Source organism: Pleurodeles waltl, chromosome 8 (assembly GCF_031143425.1).
Source record: "Pleurodeles waltl isolate 20211129_DDA chromosome 8, aPleWal1.hap1.20221129, whole genome shotgun sequence".
Classification (NCBI taxonomy): domain Eukaryota; kingdom Metazoa; phylum Chordata; class Amphibia; order Caudata; family Salamandridae; genus Pleurodeles; species Pleurodeles waltl.
Genome location: NC_090447.1, coordinates 84,929,401 through 84,942,047, shown reverse-complemented (window position 1 = coordinate 84,942,047; position 12,647 = coordinate 84,929,401). Strand labels below are relative to the sequence as shown.

Here is a 12,647-nt window from a genome sequence, read left to right as displayed (position 1 = left end):
TGTGGAAGCTCGGAGGCAAATCTTTGCCATATGTTTATTAATTGCGGGAACCTGTCAAGGCTTATTAACGAACTATCTGAATTTTTGAAGAAAGTTCTGAAACAGAATATTAATTTAACACCTCACCTGGTGCTGCTGGGGGTTGACAAGTCTGTCTGTCTGTAAGAACCAACCAAGATACTTTTTGTTCTTGGCAATGTCTGGACTACATGGACTTGATGCGTCTGATTGGCGGGAATCTGACCCTCCGTCTTGGAATCAATGGATTATGTGGCTCCACTGACATTCGCTCAGTACCACAATCTTTAACTCGCACAAAAGCCATGCAAAACATAAATTGCACAACAAACACAGCGCTGCCACTTCGTTTCAATCTTGCATTTTCACTTTCAACCATGATTTCTCCCTTTGCAGCTGCTTTCCCATCTTTCTTGTTTCTTCCACTCTCTCTTGCTTAGGGTCCAAGTCTGATGAGAAAAGTAAGTGCTGATTCCTAAAGATTAGTCCCAGTGGGCCCCACCTTCAGCGACTGGCTCACTTTAAGCACTGAAAGAAGAACTACTTTAAAGATACCTAATGTGAGCTGCTCTCTGTTAAAGACCTGTGTCTCCTTACATCTGACAGCCACACAGTTTTTTTTTTTGTTTTTTTTGCGTCAAACCATGGGCTTTAATCTAAGCACGTTCTTAGACTTTGCTAGGACTCGTTCATATTCCATCATGCAATATCTTGTCTGTTTTTCACCCTAGGTCTTGATCTATCATTTATCAATTGACCAGGAACACAATTCTCTTCTATAAAACACCCCTTTTAAGCAAGAACATATCTGGATAACTCCAATAGGTGGCTTTTTGCAGGAGCATTGTAGGTAAACAGATAATTGTTCAAATCTTTTTGCATAGAATCCAGTGCTTAATTTGTGCTTGTTTTTCCCCGTGTGGAGCACCGGCACTTATTTTTGAGGGCTGGCACTTATTTTTCTGCCTCAAGCATTTACTGCAAGCAAACGACACATATGTGAAAGACGCAGGCAGAGAAAAACGAAAAAGCGTCACAAAGGGGAAAAGCAGAAAGCTGCAAGAGTGAGCTGAGGGGGCAGGGAGTGGCTGTAAATGGATTGAAGAGGCCCGAGATGGCTTCAGGATTGCGCTGCCTCAGTGTTCAGTGTTCGCATATTTAATTGCAGCAGCTGCATGGTTTAAGAGGTTTAAGCACTGATATAATCCTTATTGTTTCATTTGTGAGTTCTCACATGTGGCCAGTGTAAACCACTAAGTGGCTTGTGTTTTATAGAGTAACCTAATGCTTCACTGTCGCATTACTCTTTCATGTGGTGGAGACTTAAATGCTGCAGTATGAGCTGCATCAGTTACCTTGTTGAGAAAATGTATTTAAAAGTCAGTATTTTGATAGTGGACATTTCTTGTCGGCCGGTGCAAGGTCAGTGCATTTCAACAAGTAACCTGAAAATCAGTTTTTGAAGGATCACAAACAGAAACAAGGAGTAACAAATTAGATCCTCTCAGAACTGATCACAAATGCCTGTGGTGGCCCACATCCAACCCAGTGTTTTCCCTCTCTGGTCAGATGCATGTGAAACATCAGTCCTTTGACCAGGAGGATTTAGACAACAGTTGTGCTGAATATCTACATACCCGTAATCCATTGCCCTCCATGTGCATACCCGCAGTGTTTTTCTACTATTGTTGCAACCCTAAAATTCATTTTTTGTACTTAGATTGCCTCTCTATCACATTGAAATGGGTAATTCTTGCCTTTCCAGGGCATATGTTTTTTCTTGCTTCCACAAAACAAGTTAGTTTCTAAAATACCTACACTCTGAATGTTGTATAGTTTCTAAAATACCTACACTCTGAATGTTGTACACCCCTAACTGTGGTCCATGATGTAGCAGAGTCTGTCCTGCGTGGGAGGGCGGGGTGCCAGACCAACGTAACACGTGGGGAGGAGTTGGGCGTATCTCTTTTTGGTGCTATGGGGGCCATGTTTCCTTTACGGCAGTGGTCATAGTTCTGCCTTCTCAAAAGGCTTGGAAGGCAACTGTGTGTTATTTTGTGTGCGTGTGTGTGTGTCTGTCTGTCTGTCTCCAGAAGCGATGCATCTGGAGAAGCACTTTTTGTTCTCTTAGTCTACACCCTTTCCTGATGGGGACTCAGCCGTAGAGAGGCAAAATGCTGTAATTCATGATAACAGACTCAGTCACAGAATGGTTGCCCTGTTGGCTTATCAAAAATGTGTATGATACTCCCAACAAATCAATGGCTGGAAGGTACTGAGTCCCTCTAGATATGTTGTCCAATTGGCTAATCCAACATCTGAATGACGCTCCAATGAAGCAATATGGCTGAATCCTGCTGATCCAAAACCCACCTAAGTGCATCTTGTGTGTTGTATTTTTTATTCATTACATAATCTCTCGAGAAGCAAGCAAGGCAGCCTATGGCCTAGACCTGAAGGTTTAAACTGTAGTGGAAACTATTCCGTCCAAGAGATTTTAGCCAAATGTATTAATTTAAACAAAAAAAAACGAAATTTATGCAACAAGAACAGAGGCGCTCATTTAATGTGGAATTCAAGTAAACAACAGTGTAACAGGTATATTAGATAACATCGCTAGATAAATTAGTTGATGACCTCACTTCTGTCCCTCTGTCACTACTGATTGATACACGTGTTTTGTTTTTCAGGATTCCGAGACGGAAACTGACAACAAAGCAAGGACTGATCTGATTAGTGAATGCAAACCTAATCCTGAGATATTTCAGCATCTATCATTGATTGACTTTATCAAGCGTAAGATTTTCTCATTAAACACACTGCACATATTCAAAAGGGTATATGGGACGAATATGATTAGATATTTTTATTTTTTGCCAATGTACTTTTGCATATGTACTAATATTTGTCATTAGCAAAACTTGCATAGTTTTTAAGCTCACTATTCCCTTCCCGTGCGAATATTTTCTGTTCATTGCGAGATAATATTCATTGCATGGCTAGATAATTTTCTGTCTGTAGCCGAGCGAGTTTGAAAATGTATGCATAATTTTTCTCTGTATGCCTACTGGTTACAGAAGATATCTGTGCACAAAGGTAAATATATATATTTTTTCTCTCTGCAAGTTTCCCATTTCCATTTGTCTTTGCAGAATGGTGGTACTGCTCAAGACAAGCCAGTATCCTGTTGCAAAGCATAACTTATGCAGGTCAATTTCGTGATGTTGACTAAGGATAAATGCCAAATAGATTCTTGATAAAATGTTTTTTATAATGCAAAGGATTCTATAAAGAGGGTTCACAGCCTGGAAACAGAGTGTGGGGCAAGGGGGTGATAAATGATAATTTACATATTCAGGATGAAACTCTTGGAGAAAGAGGTGTGTAATTAGGGTTCTTTGGGGGAGAGCTGACATTGAAGTCATTGCACAGATGCAGTGGGAGAGCTCCAAAGGGGGGACCCTTGAGGTTGCAGAGATTGTCTCTAAACTGTTTCAGTTTAAAGGGGGCATCATCAGAGAGGGTTGAGGGGGGCCGCCCTTAAGCATCTGCTAAGTCAGTATGGGATGAATAGTTCAGAAAGGTATTTAGGGCTTTGCCTTGCAGACATTTAGCCGCCATACAGGTGCTTTTGAACCAATCCTTTTTTTTTAAAGCCATTGGAGAGAGTTTATATTTGTGCTGATAAAGTTCAAGCTTTTTAATCGCTAGGTACAAAGTAGTGTGCTCTTTATATCTAGCATCGTGATTTGCAAGTCTGACAAAGATAATAATTATCCAGCTTTACAAAGTTGCGTGCTTTACCATCGACCTTTGCAAAGGTTTGCAAAAAAAAAAAATATTTTCAACTTCCCACACTCATTATCCTGACGTCAGTTCGATCCTTGTGATCGCTTTCAGTCCTCTGGCCGTGGTATCGTTTTGGAGGTGGTTAGTTCGGGTCGGGTGGGAGAGGTTGACTATTGCTGGGACCTGGCGTCAAATGTAATCGTAATTTTGGTCTCTGATGAACTTTCTTTTGATTTGATAGAGGCAGGTGTTTCATTGCTCCATTGAGGTTGTGTTGGTTTGGCCAGGTCTAGGCACCACAGACAATGACGTTTGGAGTGTCCTTATGTGTGATGCCTTCACAGTATGCTGACCACGGCCCGTTGCCAATGCAACTTAATTACCAGGTTAGGCAGAATATTTTGTAACAATATAACTCAGTTTGTTTTGTAGTGGTGCATCAGTTTCTGAGCCGTTTCTCCTCCAGTAGCCTTGGTGCCTAGGATTTTCAGATTCAATATTGGACTTTGCCTTGACCCAGTGGAGGGCTTTTATGGATATTTTAGTTTGACCACAAAGAAACTAATGGATAAATTGACTAGAATGTTACCTGTAACTTTTAAAATGTAGAGTACTCCCCTGTTCATGGTTATTAGTATACATCTTTATGTTGTATGTAGCACCCTCCATTCCTTTGCAGATCTCTTTTCATGGACAAGTAAGTGGTGAAAAGATGTAACGGTAAAAGCCGTGGAGCGTGTGGTTGACACACTGGAATGCAACTACGAGCACTGGAATATCCCTGCAATTCTCAACCACACGGTTTATCAACTGGTGTAACAACCACTGGCAGATACATATGTTTGTAAATTGGTTAACATAGTATTCATTCATTCATTCATTCATTCATCCGTCTAGTTGTCGAAGTCAAGAACTATCATTCAGAAGTACATTTTATCTGGACAGTTGGATGAGACGCACTCTAAAGTTATTCCGTACATTTCTCGAGATTCCTCAACATTTTTGTCTGTATGTCATTATGAATTTTGCTGTATGCTTTTGAGGTATCAAGGAGTGTGAAACGTGCTTACATGTCCTCATCGGCAGCAATGAGCAAGTCTTCAGTTACAGCAGAGTCTACGCCCCTACTTGTCCGTAATCCTCCCTTCTAGAGGATTGTAATATGACACATATTTTTTTCAGGTTAAATAGTGGCAAGTCTTGAGTTTGGTCTGTAGTGGACTGAAACATTTTTGTTCTTGTTTGTTTCCTTTAAAATTGACGTGATGGTGTCATGATCCTGGCACACTCAGAAGGGAACCGCAACACAGTTGGTAACTTAGTACTACAAACTGTGATCACACAAAGAGAGTCCACACTTCTTCAATACTTGTTCAAGAAACTATGGCCAGATGTAGCAAAGGGTTTTACCCATTTTGTGTCTACGGGAAAATGTGTTTGTACATATGGCCCTATGTGTATACTCTGGCTCCACAGCATTGGTGGTAACAGATGTTATCCTGGCTCATTTAAGTACGATGTTACCACTGTCCCTTAATAACTACAGGAACTGAAGTTTTAACTTGATTTACCAGCTGCCTGGCTTTTTATGATTCACATAACATCGTTACGTGCATAAGGAGCTAAGAAAGTGAGATTTTGTGTCGTCCAGCATCAGATCCGAGAACCTGGGAGAGCTTCGATGCAAGGTCCTGCATCGAGTTACGTTGTGATGCATTGGTTCCAATGAAGCTGTGAAGCAAGGCTTTGCTTGGCTTTGTGTCAAGTCGGTCGGTACTGATGAAGCTGGGCAGCAAGACTTTATGGGGCTTTGCATCGCTTAGAGTAGTTTCCAATGAAGGTTATAGCTGTGCGGAGAGGATTTGTGAAACTTCACATTGCTTTCTTCTGGATTTGGTGAAAACTACAGCTGGGCTAGTAGAGCACCTTCAGGCTCACTTCCAAGGGTCCAAAACTGGAGTGGTGGCACCACTTGGGGAGCAAGACTCACACTAAAGAGAGTCCAGGTGCTCGAGTTCAAGGTGATTGGAGCATTTCTGTCCCTGACGTTCTGATCACGAGGCCAGCCAACTAGACCCTAGCCACTTTGGTTTTCTGGGTTCCAGATATAGGTGCAGTCATTCTCACTCAGGCAACAGTGAAGCAGAGTAGCAGGGCAATAGGGTAGCAGTCCTTCCTGAGACTTCCACAGGTCCAGAGGTGTACTGAAGAGCCCAATATTTACACCTGGTGCCAGCATTGAGGTGGGATACGTTCCTGGAGGTTTCCTCCTTCAGAGGTGTTTGGAATTATTTCCTTCTTCCCTGCCCTGGCCCACCTTGTCTGGGATCATTAAAGGCTAGTATAACCCTTAGTTAGTTTGTAAGGGTAAGCCTTTGTGACATGTAAGTGTGACAGCTCCACCCCCTCATTAAATCAGGGATGACCCATCCTGCCAACACCTATCTCCCAAGTTTCTTACTGTGTGGGGCCAATACACTAAGACTAACTGCCAGCTACACCTAGTCATGTAACCCAGGCTTCAGGCACCAACTGGTCAGGACAAGAAAATGCTAACTTTCTAAAAGTGGTATTTTCAGAATTGTGATTTAAAATCGGACTTCACCATGAAATAGAGCTTTAAATTACAATTATTTAGACACCAAACTTGACATTCCTATCTGCTCTCTATAGAAAGTTTTCGCTTATTAGATTTAATAGGTTAATATAATGTTATCCAATGGGAGAGGCAGGTATTTAGGAGTTTTTCACTGCCATGACATGTAAGACTTAAACACACATGTCTAACATTTTAAATACACTGAAACTTGCTCTATGAGCTTATTAGGGCGTACCCTAGGGGAGACATATATGTATTAAAAATAATGTTTATGCCTGGCAAAAGGTTTATATTGCCAGGTTGAAATGGCAGTTTAAAACTGCACACACAGGCTGCAGTGGCAGGCATGAGACATATTTAAAGGGCTTCTTAAGTGGGTGGCACACTAGGTGCTGCAGACCCTCTAGTATTTAATTTACATACCCTGGGTACATGTTGTTCCACTTTACTAGGGGCTTAAAGGTAAATTAAACATGCTAATTTGGTGTAATCTGATGTTACCATGTTTTAGGGAGTGACCACACACACTTTAGAACTGGTTAGTCCTAAGACTAACAAAAACGAGATCAGCAGAAATAGAGGAGTAATGCAAAACATTTGGGGAAAGACTACCTTAAGGCTGTCAGGTCTTAACAGTATTACTATTATTAGTAGAATTGTTGTTATAATTTATTAAGCACACATTCACTGAGGTATCTTGGTGCTGGAAATGAAAAAAAAAAATTATACATAAAACAAGGAAAAAACAAATAGCAGAAAAAAAAAAAAAACGTGAGATCCAAGACAGGTACAAGTTGGGATGAGCTATAACTGTGAGAATTGAAAAGCTTTTACAGTGTACTTAAAATCAAACTGGAAGCATTTCTTGAGGAAGGTCTTCCAAAGCTTTGGGTCCAAAATATGGAAGCTTCTGCCACCACACTACACCCATTTAAATTGGAACATGCAGAAAGGTGATGTCGCCCTGCACCACAGCAATCAAGGAGACTGGTGGGGGGGGGGGGGGACTGAATGGGAACTAATCAGATATAACAGCCATGCCAGTCTTGGCTCTGTTGCTTGGTCAGAGTACTTTGAGCTGAATTTTCTTTTACAGGAAACCGGTACAGGTTATATTTTTCCTGTGGACTTTGTTTACTATTTTGTGTCCCTTAACTGGCCTCACAGCCATTTTCTGAAACCACTGTAGTTTTGGGATAGCTTGATTTGGAAAACCTAAGTAAATTGGATTACAATTATCTAGGTGGCATGAACATTCCAAGTATATTGAATCTTTTCACTAGAGATAAATGAGTGGATTTTTCTCAGGAACTGAAGTTGGGTGACTTCTGTGATCCAGACTTTCTGACTCCGGGGTAAGAAAGACCACATATGACCAAAAAGCACACCCAGATTCTTAACTGATCTCCATTGAGCTGAGGGGCAGGTTGCAGAGGCCAAAAGTCAGCAAACCAGGTCTTGGAGTAATGACTGTCTTGTCTCCTTTCAGTTTTAAGAAACTGGATCCATGTTAAGCAGTCTCACAATCATCCAATAGAGCTGGTGGACGAAAGGTCATATTTGAGTTGTAGCTGCATATCATCTGCTTATGCCATTGTTGTAAGCCCAAATGTGCAAATCAACCCACATATGGCTGGATATAAATATTGAACAGAATTAGGGACAGACAGTGCTGGGCTTTGAGGAACCTTGCATGGCAGTTAAATGTCACTAGAACTGTAGGCAGGGAGCCATACTGATTGCCCTATGTTAGTTAGAAAATGCACTATTCAGTTAAATATCTATCCGACTACTCCAGTTGCTTCAAAGGAGGTCAAAAAGATGACATGCTTGGCAGAGTTGAAAGCTGCTGAGAGTTCGAGAAGCTGAATTCCTCCACCTTGTCCCTCCTCCTGCCAAGTATGCACTGATCAAGAATGGCTACTAGTACAGATTTCATGCTGTGCAACAAATGGAATCCTGCTTGATCATCAATAGCCAACCTGCTAGATGTTTCTTGCCACAGAAGGGAGTGGTGTAGTAGGGCAATAGTGTTTTACCTCAGATCGGTCTAGACCCAATTTCTAGGTTGGCCTTTGTAGGAAAGTACCATCTTGCCTGGCATGTTACCCCCATTTTTCACTGTATATATGTTGTTTTAGTTGTATGTGTCACTGGGACCCTGCCAGCCAGGGCCCCAGTGCTCATAAGTGTGCCTGACTGTGTTACCTGTGTAGTGACTAACTGTCTCACTGAGGCTCTGCTATCCAGAACCTTAGTGGTTATGCTCTCTCATTTCTTTCCAATTGTCACTAACAGGCTAGTGACCAAGTTTACCAATTCACATTGGCATACTGGAACACCCTTATAATTCCCTAGTATATGGTACTGAGGTACTCAGGGTATTGGGGTTCCAGGAGATCCCTATGGGCTGCAGCATTTCTTTTGCCACCCATAGGGAGCTCTGACAATTCTTACACAGGCCTGCCACTGCAGCCTGAGTGAAATAACGTCCACGTTATTTCACAGCCATTTTACACTGCACTTAAGTAACTTATAAGTCACCTATATATCTAACCTTTACCTGGTAAAGGTTAGGTGCAAAGTTACTTAGTGTGAGGGCACCCTGGCACTAGCCAAGGTGCCCCCACATTGTTCAGGGCCAATTCCCCGGACTTTGTGAGTGCGGGGACACCATTACATGCGTGCACTACACATAGGTCACTACCTATGTGTAGCTTCACAATGGTAACTCCGAATATGGCCATGTAACATGTCTAAGATCATGGAATTGCCCCCTCTATGCCATCCTGGCATTGTTGGTACAATCCCATGATCCCACAGGTCTGTAGCTCAGACCCGGGTACTGCCAAACTGCCTTTTCTGGGGTTTCACTGCAGCTGCTGCTGCTGCCAACCCCTCAGACAGGTTTCTGCCCTCCTGGGGTCAAGCCAGGCTTGTCCCAGGATGGCAGAACAAAGGACTTCCTCTGAGAGAGGGTGTTACACCCTCTCCCTTTGGAAATGGGTGTGAAGGCAGGGGAGGAGTAGCCTCCCCCAGCCTCTGGAAATGCTTTCATGGGCACATGTGTGCCCATTTCTGCATAAGCCAGTCTACACCGGTTCAGGGACCCCTTAGCCCTGCTCTGGCGCGAAACTGGACAAAGGAAAGGGGAGTGACCACTCCCCTGACCTGCACCTCCCCTGGGAGGTGTCCAGAGCTCCTCCAGTGTGCTCCAGACCTCTGCCATCTTGGAAACAGAGGTGCTGCTGGCACACTGGACTGCTCTGAGTGGCCAGTGCCACCAGGTGACGTCAGAGACTCCTTCTGATAGGCTCCTTCAGGTGTTGCTAGCCTATCCTCTCTCCTAGGTAGTCAAACCCTCTTTTCTGGCTATTTAGGGTCTCTGTCTCTTGGGATTCCTTAGATAACGAATGCAAGAGCTCATCAGAGTTCCTCTGCATCTCTCTCTTCACCTTCTGCCAAGGAATCGACTGCTGACCGCGCTGGAAGCCTGCAAAACTGCAACAAAGTAGCAAAGACGACTACTGCAACTCTGTAACGCTGATCCTGCCGCCTTCTCGACTGTTTTCCTGGTGGTGCATGCTGTGGGGGTAGTCTGCCTCCTCTCTGCACTAGAAGCTCCGAAGAAATCTCCTGTGGGTCGACGGAATCTTCCCCCTGCAACCGCAGGCCCCAAAGAACTGCATTACCGGTCTCCTGGGTCTCCTCTCAGCACGACGAGCGAGGTCCCTTGAATCCAGCAACTCTGTCCAAGTGACTCCCACAGTCCAGTGACTCTTCAGTCCAAGTTTGGTGGAGGTAAGTCCTTGCCTCCCCACGCCAGACTGCATTGCTGGGAACCGCGACTTTTGCAGCTACTCCGGCTTCCGTGCACTTCCGGCAGAAATCCTTTGTGCACAGCCAAGCCTGGGTCCACGGCACTCTAACCTGCATTGCACAACTTTCTAAGTTGGTCTCCGGCGACGTGGGACTCCTTTGTGCAACTTCGACGAGCACCGTTTCACGCATCCTTGTAGTGCCTGTTTCTGGCACTTCTGCTGGTGCTACCTGCTGCTGAGAGGGCTCCTTGTCTTGCTCGACGTCCCCTCTGTCCCCAGACGCAATTGGCGACTTCCTGGTCCCTCCTGGGCCACAGCAGTGTCCAAAAACCTTTTTTGCACGATTTGCAGCTAGCAAGGCTTGTTGGCTGCATTTCCACGGAAAAACACTTCTGCACGACTCTCCACGGCGTGGGGGGTCCATCCTCCAAAGGGGAAGTTTCTAGCCCTTGTTGTTCCTGCAGAATCCTAAGTTTCTACTGTCCAGTAGCAGCGTCTTTGCATCCACCGTTGGCATTTCTTGGGCATCTGCCCATCTCCGACTTGCTTGTGACTTTTGGACTTGGTCCCCTTGTTCCACAGGTACCCTCGTTTGGAAATCCATCGTTGTTGCATTGCTGGTTTGTGTCTTTCCTGCAGAATTCCCCTATCACGACTTCTTTGTCCTTTGGGGAACTTTAGTGCACTTTGCACTCACTTTTCAGGGTCTTGGGGAGGGTTATTTTTCTAACCCTTGCTATTTTCTAATAGTCCCAGCGACCCTCTACAAGGTCACATAGGTTTGGGGTCCATTCGTGGTTCGCATTCCACTTTTGGAGTATATGGTTTGTGTTGCCCCTATCCCTATGTGTCTCCATTGCATCCTATTGTAACAATACATTGTTTGCACTGTTTTCTAAGACTATACTGCATATTTTTGGTATTGTGTACATATAACTTGTGTATAATTGCTATCCTCATACTGAGGGTACTCACTGAGATACTTTAGCATATTGTCATAAAAATAAAGTACCTTTATTTTTAGTATATCTGTGTATTGTGTTTTCTTATGATATTGTGCAAGTGACACTAAGTGGTACTGTAGGAGCTTCACTCGTCTCCTAGTTCAGCCTAAGCTGCTCTGCTAAGCTACCATTATCTATCAGCCTATGCTGCTAGACACCCTATACACTAATAAGGGATAACTGGGCCTGGTGCAAGGTGCAAGTACCCCTTGGTACTCACTACAAGCCAGTCCAGCCTCCTACAGCCTTCAAGACAGCTTTAGCTGTCTTATTGTGGTATTGTTTGTTTTTTCAAAAATATCATACATAATATACAGTGCATTTAGTGGCCTTTGGTCAGAGGGATTCATCCATTGGTATGTTAAATAATCAATCACATTTTCCTTCCACCCATCATGTCATACTGCAAGGGGCAATAAGTCATCCCACTTCACCCATTGGTTTCTGTCACTTTGAGTGACTGCAAAAAAGCCTGTGCACATTGATCAGTTCTGTATAAAAATAGCTCTTCTTTCTTCAGTGACAAAACAGATGTAAAGCTTTATTTATTTTTGTATACTACTTTTAAATACCAGCTATTTATTTTGCCTGTACTTTGGGTGCTCATTTAGAGAATTCTTTTTTTTATTACAGTGTTAAACATTGTAGCTGCCTGAAATGTAAATACTTTAGGTATGTGGTTATTATTCTTGTGTCCTTGATACAAAATAATAAATATAAAATGCATACCACTGCTGCCACTACTGATAGACATAGTATTTTAAAAATATCACCATTAAGAAAGCCAAATAAGGGAATATTTTTTAAATGTAACATTTTAATTGTAGCATGTGGCAGTCGCTTTTAGGTTTTATTTGTTTTCTTTGTTTGGCATTTGTTTGCAGTAAAAAATGAAAACATAACTCAACTATTGGCTGGTCCATCGTTTGCTTTATTAATGGAGTTAACTACTCCTATATTGAGCACTGCTGTACATGTCTTGCATGCAACCAATCATTAATAACCGATTGATTGGTCCTCCTAATGGAGGTAATAGACATTTGAGGAAAGATATAAAACAGGGATATTGTAATTGTAATTGTAATCGTATTTATATAGCGCTTACTACCCCTGACGAGGCGTCGAAGCGCTTTTCGATGAGTAGCACGCTACTCCGGTACCCAACAAGAATTAGTGATGGATTAGTATAATTTAATAAGGAGTACAGTTTTAGTATTATTATGAGTTAATTTGAGTTGCGGATATGAGAGTTTGTTAGTTAGATTGACTAGAGTAATGGAGGGGTGGAGGAGGAAAGAAATCCAGAAGTGTTAATTGGGAGTTTATCCTTCATTTGCTCAATCCAAAGGCTTGAGATTAATAAAAGGGGGGCGGAGGGGAAAGAGGATGTGGAAGGGTTAGGGAGAGCATAGTAGC

At 42.9% G+C, this 12,647-nt stretch overlaps 1 protein-coding gene across 1 annotated transcript in view; it reads left to right on the top strand.

The window, feature by feature from the left end:
* Window positions 1–12,647, top strand: part of SLCO2B1 (solute carrier organic anion transporter family member 2B1) — a 379,804-nt gene that overhangs the window by 201,180 nt on the left and 165,977 nt on the right. Inside the window, exon 8 of the mRNA XM_069203800.1 lies at window positions 2,709–2,814. Within this exon, the coding sequence (XP_069059901.1) occupies window positions 2,709–2,814 (106 nt within the window). The remainder of the gene's footprint in view (window positions 1–2,708; window positions 2,815–12,647) is intronic.